Source organism: Syngnathus leptorhynchus, chromosome 2 (genome assembly GCF_054491065.1).
Source record: "Syngnathus leptorhynchus isolate UIUO chromosome 2, UIUO_Slep, whole genome shotgun sequence".
Classification (NCBI taxonomy): domain Eukaryota; kingdom Metazoa; phylum Chordata; class Actinopteri; order Syngnathiformes; family Syngnathidae; genus Syngnathus; species Syngnathus leptorhynchus.
Genome location: NC_141196.1, coordinates 25,128,668 through 25,153,174, shown reverse-complemented (window position 1 = coordinate 25,153,174; position 24,507 = coordinate 25,128,668). Strand labels below are relative to the sequence as shown.

Genomic DNA, 24,507 nt, shown 5'->3' with positions numbered 1-24,507 from the left:
CTCGATTTCCATGTTTCTCTGCGTAGCTGATGGCGTTTAGTTTGAACTGTGCTACAAAAGTGTGTCTCTGCCATTTTCAGGGTTGTTAAAACAACGATGTTCTGCATAACCGACATACCCGTTCTTTTATATACAATCAACACCCATACTTCCCCCTTAACGTTCTCATGGTGTCCTCTACTACGTCCGCCTTACAACAACACACACAGGTTGCACTGCAAGTCAACGCCCACGCTTCCCCCTTTAACGTTCTCGTGGTGCTCTCTACTACGTCCGCCTTACAACAACATTCACAGGGTGCACTGCATGCATAATAGGGCACGCCACTCATTGGTCGTGAAAATACGGTAATATGTTTTGAACAACACTGTAAAATAACCATAAAATAAACTATAAATTGTCACAACATCTAGACAACTGTTTACATCGGCTTGAGGCGCACACTGCACACATTTTTTTTTATGGCAAAACTCCTCTGATGGGAGAAAAAAAAGTTACAGCATGGCCGACAATTCACTATATGGTAATCTAAACATTGTTGAGTCTTTGTACAGTCCAACGGCTGAAAAATTAATACCGTATTTTTTGGACTAAAAGTCGCTCCAGAATATAGGTCGCATTAGCCATAAAATGCACAATAACGTGAAAAAAAACACAAGTGGCTCCGGAGTATAGGTCGCATTTTGGGGGAAATTTATTCGACAAAATCCAACACCAAGAACAGACATGAACGAGCAACAACAGGCTAAACGATAGGTATGCTAACGTGACATAAACACAAAGAGCTGAGAACGGGCCTGACGTAACATTCAGTTATTCTAATAACTATTACATAAATAACACGTTTATAAAACCATCTGTGTTACTCCAATTCATTAAATCCATTGATCGCCCTTTATGTAAACAATGCATATGCACCGCTGACGTCAGACTCGTAAGTTGCATTTCTAATTATTCCATAGAGCCATATAACGATATATAAGTATATTTCAAATAACTATCATATTACAGCAATAAAGTCAAAGTCAAAGTCCGCTTTATTGTCAATTTCTCCACATGCCAGGCACACAAAGAGATCGAAATTACGTTCCCCACCGTCCCACGGTGACTAGACAGTACACAACACGCGCACCAAATAGCACAAAGAGTAAAAACGAACAGACAAGAGCAACGAAGAAGTAATAAGTGCCCGGTCCGCTAGATAGCACGCCAGCCGCTCCAGTTGCACAGCAGAGTCCGGGGTCCAGCGACCGGACAGTCGCCAGAAGAATGGAAGGCACAGCCAGGCGAGTTGGGCACGCCGCTAGCCTGGCCCGGACGCCTCCGCGCTTCCCCCTCTTCTGCCTCCTCGCACACCGCTTCTGACGCTGCTGGTCCGGGGAAGGAGTAGCAGACGAGTCCAGCGATGATGCAGGCATTGTAGTCCCAGTGACTTTAATGTCCCCGCATCAAAGTCCGAAACGCCGCAAAACTCGCTTTCGCCGACGTCGAGCAGAACCTGCCTGCCGTACTCGTAGCGCTACGTGGTGCGATCAGACAAACACATAAAACTGTCTGACAAACACTCATTAAATGAACAAAAACACCGATCGGCAGGGACGGAGAGAGGCCGCTGCGTGTGCACGCGCCGCCATCAATAATATCAAACCATCCGTGTCACACCAAATCATTAAATCCATCGTTCAAATTCCTCGTCCTTTGTCAACAACGCTACGCGTGTGCCCTGACGTCAGCCTCGTCGTTATTCCACAGATCTAGTATATAACTATATTGTAGCGTTAACAAAGTACAACCAAAGACGTGGGTTTGGTAAACGGCTCTTTATTTAACAAAACGAGTTCAACGAGGCAACAACTACTGAACTGTAACAATAAAAATATATACAAGTTGCTACACTAAATAAAATGTATCATATAACTATAACATAAATAGTTCACCGCCACACGTCCCCAAGCACCGGTCCGAGCCCCATCCACCGTCCCCGGACACCCACCCAGGCGAGCGCCAGCCCCCGACTTCCATCCACGGAGGTGAAAGAGAGCTTTGTAGAGTAGGACCGGGCGTGCGTAAAAGCCATGTCCGAGCCCCATCCACCGTCCCCGGATAGCCACCCGGCCGAGCGCAGGCCCCTGACTTCCATCCACGGAGGTGAAAGAGAGCTCCGTCGAGTAGAACCGGGCGTGTGTAAAAGCCATAATAGTTTTTCAAACCTTCTGTGTCACTCCAAATCATTAAATCCTTCAAACTCTTCGTCCTTTGTTTCACTTACAAACAAAGCTGCTAATGATGCCGGTAGTACGTGGGGCCCTTTGTCATCTTTGTCATCCCATGATCGAATCTTTGTCCTTTATGTAAACAACCGCCGTGCCGCTTTTTTTTTTTTTGAATTTTGAAAATTTTTGAAAAAAATTCACATATAAGTCACTCCTCAGTATAAGTCGCCCCCCACCCAAACTAGGGAAAAAAACGCCACTTATAGTCCGAAAATTATGTTAAATAAAAATGTAAAAACATACCAGGTATGCGAAGTTCCTCACTCAAAGTCCCCCAAGCCTGCTTCACGACACCTACGAAGTAATAACAAAAGACCCACCAGAAGACAAGAAAAATAAACTCAAAGCATTACTGAAACCATTACTCATTGAAAACAAAATAGACAGTCATACAATCACTTAATACTTACAGCAAACATCATCCCCAGAATCTATGGCATACCCAAAATCCACAAACCAGGTACACTTCTCCGCCCCATCGTAGAAAGCATAGGGTCAGTCACATACAATCTTTCAAAAGCACTCACAGAAATAATAAAACCATTATTAGGACTCACAGAACAACACTGCAAAAACTCAAAACAATTTGCCACAGGACTCACACACATAAAGGTACAGAAAGACGAAATGTTTATATCACACGACGTCATTTCACTCTTCACAAAAACACCCACACAGGCCACCATACACATCGTGCATAACAGACTATCAACAAACAGGACACTCAAGAAACGCACAAATCAACACAGGACATCACGCAACTACTCCATTTCATAGCCACCTCCACATACTTCCAAAACAGAATCACAATCTACAGGCAAAAGAGGGATTCCCCATGGGAGACCCTCTTTCTGCCATCATGTGCAATTTTTTTATGGAGGATTTAGAACAAAAAGCACTCTCAACAGCCCTGGATACATACAAACCCACACTATGTAGACGCTACGTAGATGATATTCTAGAAAAAACAAAAACAGGACACACACAACACCTTACAGACCACCTCAACACCATAGACACCACTGGCAACATAAAATTCACTCACGAAGAAGAAACAGATCAATCCATAGCCTTTCTAGACATCAACATACACCACACAGACAACGGAGACATACAAATAAAAGTACACAGAAAACACACACACACCGACCAATACCTCCTCTGGACATCAGAACATCCCACTATACATAAACTGTCAGTCGTCAGAACACTATACGAACGAACAACAATAATCACGGACCCGGAGGACAGAACACAGGAAGAAAGGCACATGCAACACGCACTCAAAAAATGTCAGTATCCACAATGGGCAATAACTAAAGGTGCAGAACAGGAAAAGAACAAAAAATACACAACACAGGGGGGAAGAAAAAAGAAAACACAGAAACAAGAACCCACCGGTATGGTGACGCCGTATGTGAAAGGAATTACGGAACACATCAAAAGGGCCATGAAAAAATATAACATAAACACACCTATCAAACCACACACAACACTCCGTCAGATACTGGTCCACCCAAAAGACAGAATCAACCCAGAAAATAAATGCAACTCCATATACGAGATATCATGCAATAATATCGGGGAGACAGGGAGGAATTTCACCACTAGGAAAATGGAACACAAAAAGGAGTGTGAGAAGGAGACAGCAACAAGACAAACAAGATCAACAAAACAACAAGCAGAACATGAACACTACAAGTCAGCCATCACCGACCACTGTAAAAGAGAAAACCACATCATGGATTGGGAAAAGGCCAGAGTCATCCGCACCAAAGAAAATAAACATCAGCGTTGGATCAGGGAGCCCATTGAGATCGGAAAACGAGGCCCGAGGACCATCAACAGGGACGAGGGAGCCTACATGCTCTCTAACACCTGGAGCAGCATTTTGGAGAGGTGAAGGGACAGCAGGGGGCGTGACTAAGGGACAGCAGAGGGCGTGACTCATCTGTCAAATCTGACAGGTGAGGTACGCCTTCATTCATCCATCAGCTGATAAAGACGCGTCACAACTACAGCAGTGACACTGATGAAGGCGGAAGTAAATGCCGAAACATGTCAGGTAATTTTAACCTAAAATTAATTTGTTTGTGATAAAAGAACCAAAAAAAGTGATTGACAAGGGAAACAAAATGAACTTAGTACAACTGACTAGAAATACAGCATGTAAATCAACGCTCAACTTCTGACGTTACACAACACTAGTAGACGGCACACATTACACAACTAACTGCGCGTAACGGTTCCGCTATACTAAATAAACAAATGAAATACTCTCTGCAAAACACCAAACATAAGTCATCGTTCAGGACAACAAAATACATTTGCTGGCGACCGTTAGTCACCGTGCCGCTGCGTATCGGCTGCTCGTTTGATGCGAGGCAAACTTAAAGGAGCGCGCCAAAGCTGTCAATCAAAAGGCACACACAGAAAGCAAACCGCGATCAGACAAACGGCACAATAGTGGACAGTGGTAACAATGAAATGTATATACTCACTTTGTGTCAAAGACGCACACGATCACAGCAACATACTCAGTCAATTATGAGCGTGCCGGAGCTGTCAATCAAGCAGCGCGCACGAAGCAAACCGCGATGGACAAACGGCACAACAGTGGTCCATAGTAACAATCAAATGTATATACCGTATTTTCTGGACCAAAAGGCGCACCGGATTATAAGGCGCACCTTCAATGAATGGCCCATTTTAAAACTTTGTCCATATATAAGGCGCATAAAATAGAAGCTATACTGCAGCAAACTGCGGTTGACTAGGGTTGCAATATGCATCCACTAGCCAATAACCAATGAGCCCTCTGTAAACAATCGCGTTTCTTAAACTATCCTATAAAATGATCAGAACTAACTAAAGTTCAATCTAACACCAAGTTGACCAGCAAACCTTGATTATGGGCAATAGCAGAGAAATGCTTCTTTAATTGTGTCTTGAATGCTTCTACTGAGGTAGCAGCTCCTATAACTGTGGGTAGGGCATTTCAAATCTCTGGAGCCCGAATAGAAAATACTCGTGACCCTGCAGACTCCTTTTTAGCACTTGTGGTCACTAAAAGACCAGCGTTGTGCGAACAAAAATTTCGGGACACAATGTATGGAACAACAAGGTCGGCGAGATTGGAAAGTGCTCTAATATTTTATAGGTTAGTAACAGAACCTTGAAATCACATCTCAAGTGGACCAGGAGTCAATGCAAGTTGGCTTGTATCGGAGCAATATGATTGAACGTTCTTGTCCTTGTGAGCATACTCGCTGCAGCATTTTGTACAAACTAAACTTTTAATACTAGACACCAGAAAACAAAACATTACAATTATCAAGGCGTGATGTAACAAACGCATGTATAATAATTTCTGCATCATGGGTTGAGAGAATTGGACGGATCTTGGGATAATGCGAAGGTGAAAAAAACAGTTCTAGCTATGTCATTAGTGTTTTTTTGAAAAGAGAGCGTTTGATTAAATATAACTCCGAGATTCATTACAGAATCACTTTGGATAATAGAACATCTGTCAAGACTTAAAGGTGCTGATGACGAGCAGGAATGATTATCAACATCTTGGTTTTATCTGGGTTAAGAAGTAAGAAATTGAGAGACATCCATTGTTTCATCTCAGGAAGACATGTTTCACTGATTTCAAGTAGAATTTATTCGCCATGTTTGAGCGTGCCAAACAAGGAATTTGGCTTCGTTACATCACAGTCTCTGTTCAACATTTAGGTGACTAACAACACTCAGGACATGTGGAAATGACAAATGACAATAATCTCAGCCATCCCCTGATCTTAAACTCCCATGAGGGCAAGGAATAACTCAAATCTCCGACTAGGGGAAGTGAGAAATCTTGAGAAGAGACCACAGATGGGAGGGTCCTACTTCCATGATGACCAGGCTGCAATGGATGCAGAGAAAACACATAGTGCAAACAGTGTAGATAATCCAAAAAGGTGTGGAGAGCAGGATGTTATAGCACAGCAATGAGACTCTAAGAGTGGTGTGAGTTCATCAGAGCAACAGCCTGGGGGAAGAAGCTGTCTCTGTGTCTGCTGGTTTTGGCGTACAGAGCCCTATGACGCCGTCCGGAGGGGAGTAGTTCAAACAGACTGTAACTTGGGTGAGAAGGGTCTGTAGAGATTTTGCTTGCACGATTATTACAGAATCACTTTGGGTAATAAATAGGACACTTATCCAGACTTACAGTGGTGCCCTTAAATATGTAGGTTTTGATAACAAGCAGGGATAATTATCAACATTTCTGTTTTATCTAGGTTAAGAAGTAAGACATTGCAAGACATCCATTGTTTAATGTCAGTAAGACATGGCTCAAGATTAAAGCAATCCCGTGGATTTGTCATTTCCAACGGCATATACCGTCATTTTCGGACTATTAGTCGCTCCGGAGTATAAGTCGCACCACCCATAAAATCCACAATAACGTGAAAAAAAACATATATAAGTCGCTCCGGAGTATAAGTCGCACTTTTGGGGCAAATGTATTTGTCAAAATCCAAAACCAAAAACAGACACGAACCAGCAACAACAGGCTAAACGATACGGTATGCTAACGTGACATACACAAACGAGAGGCTGAGAACGGGCCTTACGTAACATTCAGAGTTATTCAAATGATTATTACATAAATAACACGTTTATCAAACCATCTGTGTCACTCCAAATGATAAAATACATCGATCATCGATCGTGTAAACAATGCCGCGTACGCGCTCTGTCGGACTCGTGATTTGCATGTCTAATTATTCCACAGACCCATATAACGATATACAAATTATATTTCAAATAACTATCATATAGCAACAATATTACCAAACCATCTGTCACTCCAAATCATAAAATCCATCGAACATTGATCGTGTAAACAATGCCGCGTACGCGCGCCGTCGGACTCGTGATTTGCATGTCTAATTATTCCACAGACCCATATAACGATATATAAAGTATACTTCAAATAACTATCATATAGGAACAATATTACCAAACCATCTGTCACTCAAAATCATAAAATACATCGATCGTGTAAACAATGCCGCGTACGCGCGCCGTCGGACTCGTGATTTGCATGTCTGCCGTGATGTGTGCTCGCATGCTGTCCATCACAAGCAGAGCTTGCATCCTAAATTGCTGCCCCTACTGGGTTTTTCTTTTTTTTTTTTTTTTACATCACCACACTAAATTCTCTTCACCAGACCTGTGCTTTTCAAAAACTAAAAACAAAACAGCGCTTTCCCCTCCCAGTTGTTGCGTCACGGCCAATGGTGAAATTTAATTCACCCTCGTTCAGTTTAGTTTGAAAATAACTATATTTCTTTTTCAGTTGTTTTTTTTTGTTTTGTTTATTTGTTTCATGAACTTGAATATTGTGCTTTAAAGTGTGAATTGCTTTATTCGTTTTTTCAGTGTATTAAAAATAATATGTGAGGTGATCAACTGTACTAGTAAGTAATGTGTTAATGATCAAGTAAATTTTTTTGAAAAAAAAACACATAAGTTGCTCCTGAGTATAAGTCGCCCCCCCACCCAAACTATGAAAAAAAACGCGACTTATAGTCCGAAAATTACGGTATACCGTATTGGCCCAAATATAAGACGACCCTGATTATAAGACGGCCCTCTCTTTTTCAAGACTCAAGTTTGAAAAAAGACTTTTTGAACACCAAATTTAATTTTTATACAGAAAATAATTACAGTACATCTGAAACAAATTCAAGATTCAAGAGTTTTTTGTTCGCCATGTTTGAGCGTGCCAAACAAGGAATTTGACTTCGGTACATCACAGCCTCTGTTCTACATTTAGGTGACTAACAACACTCAGAACATGTGAAAAATGACAAATATTCTCAAACATCCCCTGATCATAAACTCCCAGGTGGGCAAGGAAAAACTCAAAACTCCAACTAGGGGAAATGAAAAACCTTGAGAAGAGACCACAGGTAGGAGGGTCCCTCTTTCAGGATGACCAGGTTGCAATGGATGCAGAGAGGACACATAGCACAAACAGCGTAGACAATTAAAAAAAGTTGTGGAGAGCAGGATGTTATTGCACAGCAATGACTCTGAGACTCTAAGAGTGGTGTGAGTTCATCAGAGCAACAGCCTGGGGGAAGAAGCTGTCTCTGTGTCTGCTGGTTTTGGCGTACAGGGCTCTATAACGCCGTCCGGAGGGGAGTACCGTAATTTTTGGACTGTAAGTCGCGGTTTTTGTCATAGTTTGGATGGCGGGGGCGACTTATACTCAGGAGCGACTTATATGTGATTTTTTTCACAAATGTTCAAAATTCAAAAATCCGCGATGTAGTGAAATCGCGATAAACGAACCGCGATGTAGCAAGGGATTACTGTCATTTGAACTGCAAGTGACGTCACCCGTGCCGTGCCGCGCGGCAGTTGTTTACATAAAGGGCAAAGGATTCGATCACGGCATGACGAAGATGACAAAGGGCCCCACGTACTACCGACATCATTAGCGGCTTTGTTTGTAAGTGACACGGAGGACGAAGAGTTTGAAGGATTTAATGATTTGGAGTGACACAAAAGGTTTGAAAAACTATTATGGTTTTTACACACGCCCGGTCCTTCTCGACGGGATCTCTCTTTCACCTCTGTGGATGGAAGTCGAGGGCCGGCGCTCGGCCGGGTGGCTGTCCGGGGACGGTGGATGGGGCTCAGACACGGCTTTTACGCACGCCCGGTCATACTCTACGGAGCTTTCTTTCACCTCCGTAAATGGAAGTTCAGTAGTTGTTGGCTTGTTGAACTCTTGCTTTGTTAAATAAAGAGCCGTTTACCAAAACCACGTCTTTCCTGGTACTTTGTTAATGCTACAATATAGTTATATAATAGATCTCTGCAGCGCACGCGCGGCGTTGTTTACATAAAGAACGAGGAATTTGATCGATGGATTTCATGATTTGGAGTGACACAGATGGTTTGCTAATAGTTGTAATATGATAGTTATTTGAAATATACTTTATATATCGTTAAATGGGTCTGTGGAATAATTAGAAATGCAACTTACAACGGGTACGACGTCAGCATATGCGGCGCATACGTGGCATTGTTTACATAAAGCACGATCGATGGATTTAACGGATTGGAGTGACACAGATGGTTTGATAAACGTGTTATTTATGTAATACTGACTTGAATAACTCTGAATTTTACGTCAGGCCCGTTCTCAGCTCCTCGTTTGTGTATATGTCACGTTAGCATACCGTATCGTTTAGCCTGTTGTTGCTGGTTCATGTCTGTTTTTGGTGTTGGATTTTGACAAATAAATTTGCCCCTAAAGTGCGACTTATACTCCGGTGCGACTTATATATGTTTTTTTTTTTCACTTTATTGTGCATTTTATGGCTGGTGCGATTTATACTCCGGAGCGACTTATAGTCCGAAAATTACGGTAGTTCAAACAGACTGTAACCTGGGTGAAAAGGGTCTGTAGAGATGTTGCTTGCACGTTTCCTGGTCCTGGATAGGTACAAGTCTTGGATAGATGGGAGGTTGATTCCAATGATCTTTTCTGCAGTCCTGATTGTCCGTTGCAGTCTGTGCTTGTCTTGTTTGGAGGCCGATCCAAACCAGACAGTGATGGAGGTGCAGATGACAGACTAGATGATGGCAGTGTAGAAGGTCTTCAGCCGCTTCTGTGGCAGGTTGAACTTCCTGAGCTGTCTCAGGAAGTACAGCCTCTGCTGGGCCTTCTTCCGGACAGAGTCTATGTGCCCGGTCCATTTCAGGTCCGGAGAGATTGTGGTTCCCAGGAACTTGAAGGTGTCTGAGGAGAGTATAGTATTACTGCGGATAGTGAGGGGTGAAAGTGGTGAAGGGTCTCGCCTGAAGTCCACTGTCATCTCCACGGTCTTGAGCGAGTTTAGCTCCAGGTGGTTTTGGCTGCACCAGTGGACCAGCCGCTCCACCTCCTGTCCGTACGCAGTCTCATCACCGTCCCGCATCAGTCCGATGAGAGTAGTGTCGTCTGCATACTTCAGGAGCTTTACAGGAGAGTCACCTGAGGAGAAATCATTGGTGTAGAGAGAGAACAGTGGGGAGAGGACGCACCCCTGAGGGGCGCCAGTATTGGTGGTCCGGGTGTCAGATGTGATGCTCCCCAGCCTCACACGCTGTCTCCTGTTGGTCAGGAAGCTGGTGATCCACTGACAGGTGGAGGCAGGCACCGTGAGCTGGATGAGCTTCTGTTGGAGGATGTCAGGAGCGATGGTGTTGAACGCCGTGCTGAAATCTACAAACAGGATCCTGGCGTACGTTCCTGGGGTGTCCAGGTGGTGCAGGATGTCGTGCAATCCCATGTTGACAGCATCATCCACCGACCTGTTTGCCCGGTAGGCAAACTAGAGGGGGTCAAGCAGGGGGCCCTTGACATCCTTCAGGTGGTTCAGCACTAACCTTTTGAAAGATTTCATGACCACAGATGTCAGAGCGACAGGTCTATAGTCATAGGTCTATAGGCTTCTTGGCCACTGGAACGATGGTGGATCTCTTGAAGCACGAGGGCACCTCACTCAGCTCCAGGGAGCGGTTGAAGATCCGTGCAAAGGTGGGTGCCAGCTGCTCAGCACAGACTTTCAAGCAGGACGGTGACACGCCGTCTGGGCCAGGTGCCTTCCTGATCTTTTGTCTCCGGAACATCTAGCGCATTTCCTCCTCGTGGATCTGGAGTGCGAGCACGGCCTCTGCAAGAGGGAGAGTAGGTGACAGCGTTGACGGAGGTGTGGACAGAGCGGTTGTGAGGGGAGGTCAGTATGTAGATTGTGCTGCGTCCTGTTGTTGAGGTCCTGTTGTGTGGGAGGACCGTTCAAACCTGCAGTCGAAACTGTTTAGCTGGTTAGCAAGCCTTGGTCTCTCCACAGGACGGGGGGTTCGATTTTGAAGCCTGTGATGCTCTGCAGACCTTTCCACACTGTTGAGGGATCAGGATTGGCAGAGAGGTGTCTCTCCAGGCTCTCCCCGTAACAACTCCTGGCTTTCCTGACCTCTTGGTTCAGTGTGTTTCTGGTCTGCTTGAACAGGTCCCGGTCGCCGCTCCTGTAGGCCTCCTCCTTGACTTTGCGCAGCCTCCTGAGGTTTGGTGTAAACCAAAGTTTGTCGTATGTGCAGAAGGTCTTAGTCTGCACACACAGATCCTCACAGAAACTGAAGTTGCAGCTTCAAAAACTCCCCAATCGGTCCAGTCAAAGCAGGCTTGGAGATCCACTTCCTCACAGTCCTCACCACAGGCTTAGACGTTTTTAGTTTCTGCCTGTAGGCCTGGATCAGATGAACTAGACAGTGGTCCGAGAATCCTAAAGCTGCACGAGCCACAGAGTGGTATACATCCTTAATTACGATGTAGCAGTGGTCCAGTGTCTGTGCCCCTCTGTTGGGACACGTTATGTGCTGTCTGTATCCGGGGTAGTTTGTGTGCAAGGTTCGCCCTGTTAAGATCACCCAGAACAATGATTAGTGAATTTGGTAGAGGTTTCTCCATGTCTGTCACCTGGTCAGCCAGCATCTGCGTGGCTTCACTCGCACGTGCGTGTGGTGGAATGTAAACAGCCGCCATGACGATCGAGGAGAACTCTCGTGGTGAATAGAACGGCTGGCAGTTTATGAAAAGTGTTTCTAGGAGAGGGCTGCTACACTCAACACCGTGACATCAGTACACCAACGTTCATTAATGTAGAAACAGAGTCCACCTCCCTTTGATTTTCCAGAGAGCTCCGCGCTGCAATCTGCCCGCATTAACCGAAACCCAGCTAACTCCACGGCGTGGTGGGGGGTGCGTCCGGTAAGCCACGTTTCAACGAAACACAGTACGGCGGATCTGCTGAAGTCAGGAGCAGCAGTTCGTCCATCTTGTTCGCCAGGGAGCGGACATACGCCAGATGAATTGATGGTAGGGCAGAACGGAACTCTATTTGCCTCAGCTTTATGAGCGCTATGCCTCGTTTTCCGCGTCATCGTCGTGCTAGCTTGTATAGCACCGCCGCTCCAGATAAAAGCTCCGGCAAATAGTCTGAATCAGAGAGATCAGGAGAGAAAATGCCAGACGAAGACTGTCCGATGTTTAACAGCGCTTCTCTGGTAAAAAGATCCAGGATGGACAGCAGAATACACAGAAAACACACAAAATAAGACAAAGAAACAGAGAGCGACACACCGTGGCGGCCATCCGCGGCGCCATCACGTGATCATCAATCAAGATAAACATTGCGATAAAATAATACAAACTGCTACCGCAATTTTTATTTTTATTTTTCGTGACAGGTGTTCGATTTGGCCTGCAGGAGTTAAGTTCAGCATTCACTTTGAAGATATGTGGCGCCATCTAGCGTTGTGAATGGGTATAATGTCTGGGCCCCAAATGTAAGACAACCCCCACATTTTCAGTCTTATTTCAATGCAAAAAACACGGTCCTATATTCGGGCCAATACGTTAATTAATTAGGTATCATCCACATAACAATGAAAACTAATGTTATAACTACATATACCATATTTTCACGTTCAAATAATAAAAGGCGCAGTCTCAGTTGTGTGCCATGACTGTGTTTAACACACACATAGGGCGCAACGGCTCATAGAGCGCGAGTTTTATATATACAATCCATGCCCACACTTAGCCCTTCACCGTCCTCATGGGGCTTTCAACTACGTCCGCCTTACAACACACACACACACACACACACACACACACACACACACACACACACACACACACACACACACACACACACACGGTGCCAGCAGACACGTTAGCTTTACTTGTTTTACATGTTTGCTTTGAACGGCCGTTTCACACCGATGTCCAGTGGTTGGAGTTCCTTTGTCGTGCCTCCCGGAATGACAGCAAGCTCGGCGTTCATTGCTTCAATTGTTTTTTCAGATCGGCTGTGACGACAGCACACACACACGGGCTGCACTGCAAATTCACACCCACACTTCCCCCGTAAAAGTTCTCATGGCAACAACAACAACAACACACACACACACACACACACACACACACACACACAAGCATACAAGTGTACGTATTTAAAAATGAAGCGGGAGCAAAACTGAGTTTGGTAGTCACATTTTTATTATCGGTAATGGTCATCAATTAAACTGATCGAAGTCCTCATCTTCTGTTTCCGAATTGAACAGCAGCGCTAAATCTCCAACTGACATGCTAGGTTCACTTTCTTCACTGTGAGTCACTTTCCATGCCGTGTGGCTCCTCGGATATGATGCCGGCTTTTACGAAAGCTCGAACAACAGTGCCAGCAGACATGTTAGCATGTTAGCAAGCTCGGTGTTCATTTGCTTCACTTGTTTTTTCACATCGTCTGTGAAATGGGCACACATAGAGTCACAGATCAACAGCCATGGTGAAGCGTGGAAAAAAAACGCCTGTTCCCTTTCCATATGTTTGTGTGTATATGTATCGATAATAATGAGACAGAGAACGACAGCGAGTGTTCAAGTGTGTGACTGTATTGAACCGACGCCCGTGCGTCATGACGTAACACAACACAGCAGTGCTGCTGGGGAAAACCATTGTATGTGGGAGCGGGGGGGTTTCCACTCCCTCTAACATCTCCCCTTTTATGGATGGTACCTTATACATTGATTGCTTCAAGCTCCCACAAAAAAATATAAGAAACAAACACCAAATTTAAATTCATTCATACTGCAAATCCACGCCCACAATTCTCCCTCTAATGTTCTCATGGCACTCTTTAATACGTCCACCTTACAACAACAACACACATAGAGACCACTGCATGATAGGGCGCGCCGCACATTTTGAAGAAAATCTAAGACTTTTATCCGCGCCTAATAAACGTGAAAATACGGTAATGTCACCAAGGGAAAGCAAGTACGTATATACTAAACAGTAGAGGTCCAAGTACCGATCCCTGCGGGACACCACATGTAACATTATTAAGCTCAGAAGACATAAGGCTTCGACGATCTACCTCCATCTGGACCTGTCTTGGGCAACATGCTGTGCATCGCCTCAGTTTAGGTTCATCTCCTTCAGTTCAGCTGTCACCTTACACCGCCATGTGTTCTTGGGCCGGCCTTGCTTCCTTTTCCCAGGTGGAGTCGATCGTAGTACGATCTTGGGGATGTGGTCTTGGTCCATCCTGAGAACATGAACAAGCCATTGGAGTCGGCCGCGTTTGATCTCTCGCACCACACTGTTGCACTTGGTCTTGTATAAATGTGCATTGGGTATTTTCTCGAGCTAGAAGATTTGACAGTTTCCTGAGCCATCCATTGTGGAAGGCTTTGACATTTTTCATGTCATAAGATGTTACTTGCCAGCACTACGACCTGTACAACAATACAGATTTTACAATACTGTTGTTACTTTGTTCTTAATATATATTGCTTGGACTTCCAGATCGTGTATAGCCTCGTATGTCTTTTTGTGCAGAGGTTTCCTCACTGGAGGTAGGTTAAGTCCTCAACATAGTCGAGAGCATGTCTATTCACGGTGATTGGTACATCTGGAGTGGCATTAATTCTTGTCTAGATCTCCAAGTTGACAGAACAAAGTCCATTGAATACCCCTGGGTCTGTCAGTTGTATTCCGCATGACCCAGTCGATGGCAGTCAGGAAGAGAATGGGGGGAAATAGTCCACCCTAGGTGCACACCTGACTCCACACTGAACCATGTAGTTAGCTCACCACTAACAATGATGCTGCATTCAAAGTGAAGGTTGAACATCCCTATGAGAGTGACCAGTTTTGGAGGAACTCCATAGGTCCAAACGATGTTCCATAGGGTGTCACGATGTAGGCTGTCAAAGACTTTACGAAAGTTGATGAAGTTGATGTGCAGAAGAGTGTTCCATACCGAGGCGGTTGACTTCTGGGGTTCCCTGTACAAATAAATGCTATATTTCCCATTATGCTAATATCTTTAACCGTAGAGTCCACTCCTCCTCACCGACATATTGCGTGCAGTATTTTTTTTACTCTTTCCAGGTTATTTTCGTGAGTAGATTTTCTCTGTAGATTTAAAACATTTATCAGCCTGCTGTAAACATGTATTTATTCTGCTGTGCAAATTTGGAGATGCTCTCATTTAATATGGTTTCAGACAGATGTCTGTGAAGTAATTCTTTTACCAAGCACTTAGTGATTGCCTTGTTAAGTGCTATCCGTGTGAATTTTAGCTCAGGGATTATCATGGTTTGTAACATATTCATTGCCACAGAGTGGATGCTTATTAGTCTTTTGGAAGCAACTTCACGTGTTTGTCAGCACCACTGAACTCGACAGCTGTTAATATAGGGTGATGTCAGGGCATGGGAACAGAACTGGACTACAGCCCATCAGAGGAGGGTCACGCCCTTCACAAGCTCTGATTGGCTGAGACTATGATGTGCGTGATTGTTGTGAGAGGTTTTGAGTCGAGGCAACCTTTTTCTATCCACCATTGGCAGGTTGCCATGTGTGCTACCTTTGAAATTTGTCAGTTACACCTTTATGAAATTAGGGCGCCACATGCACAAATTAAGCACATTCTGGAGCACTGCATACTGCACAATCATAATTGAGTGACAGGTAAAAGTTGAGCTGACACGCCCAACAGTGTCTGACAACTTGATGGAGGGCTCTATTTTTAATTGTTTTGCATCGCATTGAATGTATTTGCCCTCCCCATTCAAATGTATTTCTTGGTGTGTAAAATAAACACACCACCAGACATTTTTATTTTTTGTTTACAGGAAGTTTAAAAGCAGCCATTTCTGTTCTTTGTAGGCGGAATGGACCTAGCAGAGCGCCTCCTTCAAGACCAGAAAATGTCTGGGAGTAAACAAGCTTGTGCAGGTCTATCAGACATAAAACTGCTGTTCAGCTACTTGGAACTTTTTCAGGTTACAGACAAGGTATATAATACCCTTAACTATGGGATTATATACACCCAGTTTTGCTATTTTATTCATATCCGCAGTATTTCGTTTAATCATTGTTGCTCTAATGTTGTCATCTTGTCATCTCCAGGTCGTGTTTGACATCAGTCTAGCTCGAGGTCTGGACTATTACACAGGAGTTATCTATGAAGCAGTGTTGTCTCATGCAGGTATAGAGTCATGTTCCACTGAAGTACGAAATGGGTCACCTGCTGATGAGTGTGTTAGTGTGGGCAGCATTGCTGGAGGGGGTCGCTATGATGGGTTGGTTGGCATGTTTAACCCCAATGGTAAGAAAGTACCATGCGTTGGTGTCAGCATCGGCATTGAGAGAATCTTCTCGTACATGGAGCAAAAAGCTGAGGTATGTATGGAATAGGTTTCTGAGCTCTATTGTTTTGTATGTTTTTTCATGTTAAATCTTTATTCTTTATGGCTTAAAGCCATACTGAAGTTTACTGTCAAGAGTCACAGAAACGGTTTTCTTTAGGCTTTAGCTTTGAAGATACGCACAACCGAGGTGCAGGTGATGGTTGCATCTGCACAGAAGAACTTGATGGAGGAGAGACTCAAACTTGTCACTGAACTTTGGAACGCTGGCATCAAGGTTAGGCTTTCTACTTTTCATGTGCAAATGTGGTCAGGATGAGCTGTTATTGCTGTTGTCTTTAAACTACTACAGTGTCATTAGTTTATACTACACACTGATATAATCTATAATCAAATGGGGTCTACTGTATGCCAAAAGTCACACCTGGGTATCTACCGTTGTTTTAAAGTCACGCTTCAATTGACATTCATACAGAAGAGAACAAATGGAAATCTTTTGTATAAACAGCAGCAGGTTCAGAGCTTGAAGTACGTTTCATTTGAATAGGTGGTGAGCCGAGGCCGTTTATCTGCTTTAATTTTTTACATCAATGATCGCTGACAAGGGAGGAATTGATCTCAATTTTTTTAATTTATTGTCATCTTAATCAGATTTTGTTTCTTAGCACATGTAATTTCTCATTTTTTCAAAATCACATTTTAAAATTTAAATCCGCAGGCAGCACGGGAGCCTACTATGTCAGTTGACCCAATAGCGCGCAAAGCTACAAATCACATGACATTATCCAGCCGATCTCAGGCCTACATAGGTATACAACAGCTGTGGGTGAAGTCAAAAGTCAAAGTCAGCTTTATTGTCAGATTTTCACATGCCAAGACACACAGATCGGAATTGCGTTTCCCACTATCCCACGGTGACGAGACATATTACAAAACATTCAAGAAAACAACACAAAAAGTAAAAACAAGAAGGCACATACAACGAATAAACAAGAGTGATGAATAAATAATAAATAAAGAAATAAAGAAATAAGAGGAGCACAAATGGAGCAAGTGTGCATACAGCAGTCAGTCAGAATATAGCGCGAGAGTAGTGCAAGGCAGCCAACGTGGCCTAAAAGGTCAGGATATTATGCAGCCGAGGGTGGAGGGGGGAGAGAGTTCAGGATCCTAACAGCCTGGAGTATGAAGCTGTTGGTGAGTCTGGTGGTGCGAGAGCGCAGGCTTTTGTACCTCTTTCCAGTGGGCAGCAGATCAAACAAACAAACAAACAAGCAAACAAACCAAGTCGGCTGTTGGTGTTCGCTTAACACTACATGGCAAAACGCAAGATATTCTGAGAGAAAGCTTCCACATTAGCAGGTAGCTATGTTATTTATTTGTTGTTTAAGTTTGGCAATGTTTATTACGAGTTGCTGAATGTGAATCAGAACACCCTAGAATGGTTGGCAGTTTGGCGTGACAAGCTATGATGATTACGAGTAAAGTAAGCCTCAACCGTTAGCCTATTAGTTAGCTAGCTAGCTTCTCTCATTAGCTAAGCTACGCACATACTGTGTGACTTAAATTGACGTTATGGTTTGGTTTATTAAGTATATTCTATTGGTGTTGTCGTAATGTAAATGGCCATTGAGGGTGAGGTAATGGAAGGCATGTAAATGATCCAAAAATATGGTATGTGGTACACCAAAAAAAAAAAAAAAAAGGAAAGACATGATATTTTGGTTATTTATAGCAGACTATGGTATAATTTTAACAGTCCAGCCCACGTGACATCTACTGAGGCCGCATGGGGCCCACAATGTGAAATGAGTTTGATACCCCTGCCCTAAACCATGATGTTGAACAATCTTTTTCAGGTCATTTGTCAGTTGTTGCCGCTCTTCAGAGAAGATGCAAAGAGGAGAGCAACTGCGCTAACCAGTGCTCCATCGTGCCAACCCCGTTATATTTATTTACAACTATTTGTGATGTAATGTAAAGCTTGTTTCATATACAAGCATAGGTTCAGTAAACAAGAAATGAGTAATTTTCAGTTTGCAACCCTTTTGGATCATGTAATTAAGCTTTTTGCTAGTATTTCTGTTGATTATTCTCATTGTTTTTAATTGTCGTATATGTTCAGAATAAAAAGTGCTCACTGTGCCTGTTATCATACCAAAGTGTCCCATATTATAGAATCTTTATATTTACACATATACTGTTGCACTACTACTAATCAGTAGTTTACACAATTCAATGTGCCAAAGTACTAATTGGAGATTTTTTTTTTTTTCTTTGCTCGTTTGAAGGCAGAGGTGATGTACAAGAGGAACCCAAAATTGCTCAGTCAGCTACAGCACTGTGAGGATTCTGGGATCCCCCTTGTGGCGATTCTTGGTGAACAGGAACTAAAAGATGGCGTTGTCAAACTCCGTGTTGTGGCCACCAGAGAGGAGGTACAGTGTGCAGTGCACTTTATTGTGCAAATTATTCATATTGTGTTCAGGTTTTTTATTTGTAAAGAAAATGGTGAAAAAGATATATTTAGATTATATACTGTATATGTGTAGATACGTGTGTGTGTATATATATTCAAAGTTCAAAGTCCGCTTTATTGTCAATTTCTTCACGTTAAGACACACAAAGAAATCGAAATTACGTTTCCCACCGTCCCACGGTGACTAGACACAGTACACAACACATACAATCAAATAGCACAAAGAGTAAAAACGAACAGACGAGCAATAAATAAGTAATAAGCAAATAACCCAAATAAATAAACAAATAAATAAATAGACAAATAAGAGCAGCAAAATGGAGCAAGCGGGCTAATAGCAGACAGCCAGACCATAGCGCAAAAGAACAGGACGTTATGCAGCCGAGGGGGTAGGGAATTCAGGATCCTGACAGCTTGGAGTATGAAGCTGTTTTTGAGTCTGGTGGTGCGGGAGCGCAGGCATCTGTACCTCTTCCCAGAGGGCTGAAGTTCAAACAAAGAGTGAGCGGGATCACTCACATCACACACAATCGCGGTCGCCTTGCGGGTGAGACGTGAGGCGTAAATGTCCTTCAGGGAGGGGAGTGGAGCCCAGATGATCTTACTAGTAGTGTTTATGCGCTGCAGGGCCTTCATGTTGTACTCAGAGCAGCCACCACCCCACACAGCGATACAACTGGAGTGGACGCTCTCAACGGTGCCACGGTAGAATGTGGTCATGATGGCAGGAGGAGAGCACTTGCTCGCCTGAGTTTCCGCAGAAAGGACAGGCGGCGCTGAGCTTTCTCTGCCAGCGACGCAGCGTTGGTGGTCCAGAGGTCCTCGCTGATGTGCACCGCCAGGAATCTGGTGCTGCTCACTCTCTCCACCACAGCACCGTCGACGGTCAGCGGCAGGTGGTGGGTGTGACCCTTCCGGAAGTCAATGACAAACTCCTTGTCATATATATATATATATATATATATATATATATATATATATATATATATATATATATATATATATATATATATAATAACCTTGTTGGAGGTACCAAAGCCTACCAGTTTCATATTGGCATTCACTGACTCCCTCATTAGTGAAAAATAACTTAAAAGCCTTTAATTTTCTCAAGTCAAGTTCATTTGTATAGCCCTAAATCACAAGCAGTCTCAAAGGGCTTCACATAGATAAACAATTGACAACTACCATAATTTTCGGACTATAAGTCGCAGTTTTTGTCATAGTTTGGGTGGGGGGGCGACTTATACTCAAGAGCGACTTATATGTGATTTTTTAAAACATTTTTCAAAAATCCGCGATGTAGTGAAACCGCGAAAAACGAACCGAGATGTAGCAAGGGATTACTGTCATCTGAACTGCAAGTGACGTCACCCGTGCCGCGCGGGGGTTGTTTACATAAAAGACAAAGGATTTGATCACGGGATGACGAAGATGACGAAGGGCCCCACGTACTACCGGCATCATTAACGGCTTTGTTTGTAAGTGACACTGTGGACAGAGAGTTTGAAGGATTTAATGATTTGGAGTGACACAGAAGGTTTGAAAAACTATTATGGCTTTTACACACGCCCGGCCGGGAGCTCTCTTTCACTTTCGTGAAGTCGGGGGCCGGCGCTCGGCCGGGTGGCTGTCCGGTGACGGTGGATGGGGCTCGGACATGGCTTTTACGCACGCCCGGTCATACTCTACGGAGCTTTCTTTCACCTCCGTGGATGGAAGTCGGGGGCCGGCGCTTGGCCGGGTGGCTGTCCGGGGACGGTGGATGGGGCTCGGACATGGCTTTTACGCACACCCGGTCCTATTTATGGAGCTCTCTTCCACCTCCGTGGCTGGATGTTCAGTAGTTGTTGGCTCGTTGAACTCTTGTTTTGTTAAATAAAGAGCTGTTTACCAAACCCACATCTTTCTTGGTATTTTGTTAACGCTACAACATGGTTATGTACTGCAGCCCACGCGCGCCGTTGTTGACATGTAGAAGGAGGAATTTGATCGATGGATTTAATGATAAGGAGTGACACAGATGGTTTGATAATGTTGTTGTAATATGATAGTTATGTCAGCATATGCGCATAGGCAGCATTGTTTACATAAAGCACGATCGATAGATTTAATGAATTGGAGCGACACATATGGTTTGATAATATTGTTACTATATGATAGTTATTTAAAATGTACTTTATATATCGTTATATGGGTCTGTGAAATATTTAGAAATGCAAATCACGACGAATCAGAGGGCGAGCATACTCTGCATTGTTTACCTAATAGACGATCTATGAATTTAATGATATGGAGTGACACAGATGGTTTGATAATGTTGTTGTAATATGATAGTTATTCGAAATATACTTTATCTATTGTTATATGGATCTGTGGTATAATTAGAAATGTCAGCATATGCGGCGCATACGCGTACTGCAGCATTGTTTACATAAAGCACATCGATGGCTTTAATGAATTGGAGTGACACAGATGGTTTGATAAACGTGTTATTTATGTAATGCTTACTAGAATAACTCTGAATGTTACGTCAGGCCCGTTCTCAGCTCCTCGTTTGTGTATATGTTACGTTAGCATACCGTATCGTTTAGCCTGTTGTTGCTGGTTCATGTCTGTTTTCGGTGTTGGATTTTGACAAATACATTCGCCCTAAAAGTGCGACATGTACTCCGGAGCGACTTATATATGTTTTTTTTCACTTTATTGTGCATTTTATAGCTGGTGCGACTTATACTCCGGAGCGACTAATAGTCCGAAAATTATGGTATTCTCAAAGCATCCCCTGATCTTGAGCTCCCAAAAGGGCAAGGAAAAACTAAAAAAAAAACTACCAGGGGAAAAATGAGAAACCTTGAGAAGGGACCACAAATGGAAGGATCCCCCTTTCAGGATCACCAGGCTGCAACGGATGCAAAGAGGGCACATAAAATACATAATATGGAAATCAAAAAGTTGATGTCCAGGCCAAAGCGAAGAGCTGTCGGAGGAGCCCTCGATCGTACTGGCAGTGTATTCGAGGAGGGTAATCAAAAAATGAAGGTGCGCCTTTTAATAAGGTGCGCCTTTTGTATGGACCAAATTAAAAATCTGTCATGTTGTTTTGTGTGGCTTCCATAATATACAGAAGTAATATGAAGAGCCGATCAACCAATCAGAGGACATATGTTTTACGTACGTAGATTGGGACTAAAAAAAACAATCAGAGGACTAGACGTTAGAGGAGTACGTACCTTCACCGCCATTGGTAAATAAATACTATCATTTGTGCAAACCTGTAAAGTTGTTTTGTGTGGAGAAGTAATATACAGGCACCCGATGAACCAATCAGAGGACATTACGTTTTACGTCGATTGGGGCGGTAGACCAATCAGACAACTGAATGAAACACTTAGAGGAGTACGTACATCCGCTGCCATTGGTAAATAAATACTATCGTTTGAGCAAAGTACGGACCTCCGCCGCCATTGATAAATAAATACTACCGTTTGTGCAAATTTGTAAAGTTGTTTTGTGTGGCTTCTGCTGTCTATGTGTAGACCTAAAATTAGGTCTACACATAAACCTAACGTAGCCGTCGATCAGGTTACAGAAATAACCACACTTCACCTGGATCAATGATCGTTTAAAACAAAGCAATGCAACCTCTGTTCATTATTGATACAACCTACAGCTGGTTTATGGTTTAATATTTCATATTTAATGGATTTGTCGTCTATTTTAGGTCTATATATAGACGAAATTTAGACGTCTAATTTAGGTCTACCATAGACCTAATTTAGATGTCTATTTTAGGTCTATACAATAACCTAAAATAGGTTACATATAAAATAGGTCAATATCAGGTTACAGAAATAACCACATGTACGGATCAATTTGGTTGTTAAAAACAAAGCCAAACAACTTCTGTACATTATTTATACAATTTACAGCTGGTTGAGACGTTAAAATTTCGAAATATGACCATATTGTTTTCAATTTAGACATGTTTTAGGTCTATACATAGACCAATTGTAGACGTCTAAATTAGGTCTATACATAGACCAGACGTCTAATATACGTCTATGGCTGACAAGGTGGTTGTCTTGCCTCGTTCGTGAAAGGCTGGCTGCCGCGCTTACCGTTTTGTACGCAGTGATGCACCTTGTTCAGAGGCAAGGCCCGTCCTATCAGCGTGTATTTAATCACCGTTCTCCCGTCACTTATAAACCTACAAAGTAGCACATTCGCTAAAGGTGAAGCGCACAGTGGCGAGGGATCACTGTATATACAAGTAATCCCTCGCTACATCGCATTTCAATTATTGCGGCTTCAGTACATAAAAAAACATAGATAAATCACAAATTCAAACTAAACTTTCTAAATTGAGGAAGTATGGCACGAAAGTTGCGAACACGCCAGCAGAAAGCAGGGAGTGTCCACACAATTGCAGTACATACATGTGTACCTTTTTATAAAAAAGTTATGCACGCAAGCACGCGCACACACACTCACGCACACACAAACACACATCATATTTACTATATATTAGTGATACATTATTTTCTGTTCGTCATTTATTCTACATATTAATATCCATACATCCATCTTCTTCCGCTTATCCGGGGGCAGCAGCTTTAGGAGGGACTCCCAGACCTCCCTCTCCCCAGCCACTTCATCCAGCTCATCCCGGGGGATCCCAAGGCGTTCCCAGGCCAGCCGAGAGACTATGAGCGCGTCCTGGGTCGTCCCCGGGGTCTCCTACCGGTGGGAAATGCCCGGAACACCTCCCCAGGGAGGCGTCCAGGAGGCATCCTGATGAGATGCCCGAGCCACCTCATCTGGCTCCTCTCAACGTGGAGTAGTAGCGGCTCTACTCCAAGTCTTTCCCGGATGACCGAGCTTCTCACCCTATCTCTAAGGGAGAGCCCGGACACCCTGCGGAGGAAACTCATTTCGGCCGCTTGTATCCTGCATCTCGTTCTTTCGGTCACGACCCATAGCTCATGACCATAGGTGAGGGTAGGAGCGTAGATCGACCGGTAAATCGAGAGCTTTGCCTTTTGGCTCAGCTCTCTCTTCACCACGACGGACCGGTACAGAGTCCGCATTACTGCCGACGCTGCACCGATCCGCCTGTCGATCTCGCGCTCCATCCTGCCCTCACTCGTGAACAAGACTCCAAGATACTTAAACTCCTCAACTTGGGGCAGGATCTCATCCCCGATCCGGAGAGGGCATTCCACCCTTTTCCGACCGAGGATCCTGCCGAGGGTGTAAAGCTGGTCCACTGTTCCACGGCCAGGACGAAAGCCACACTGCTCCTCAGGAATCCGAGGCTCGACCTCCCGACGGATCCTCCTCTCCAGCACCCCTGAATAGACCTTACCAGGGAGGCTGAGGAGTGTGATTCCCCTGTAATTGGAACACCCTTCTTAAAGAGGGGAACCACCACCCCAGTCGTCCAATCCAGAGGCACCGTTCCCAATGTCCACGCAATGT

General features: G+C 43.8%; 1 protein-coding gene across 2 annotated transcripts in view; it reads left to right on the top strand.

Annotated features, from left to right (window-relative positions):
* hars (histidyl-tRNA synthetase) overlaps positions 1–24,507 on the top strand; it is an 80,264-nt gene that overhangs the window by 39,416 nt on the left and 16,341 nt on the right. For both annotated transcript variants that reach the window (XM_085905841.1, XM_085905840.1), the window contains 4 exons: positions 16,066–16,193; positions 16,309–16,581; positions 16,708–16,824; positions 18,839–18,985. In XM_085905841.1, coding sequence (XP_085761967.1) covers positions 16,066–16,193; positions 16,309–16,581; positions 16,708–16,824; positions 18,839–18,985 — 665 coding nt within the window. The remainder of the gene's footprint in view (positions 1–16,065; positions 16,194–16,308; positions 16,582–16,707; positions 16,825–18,838; positions 18,986–24,507) is intronic.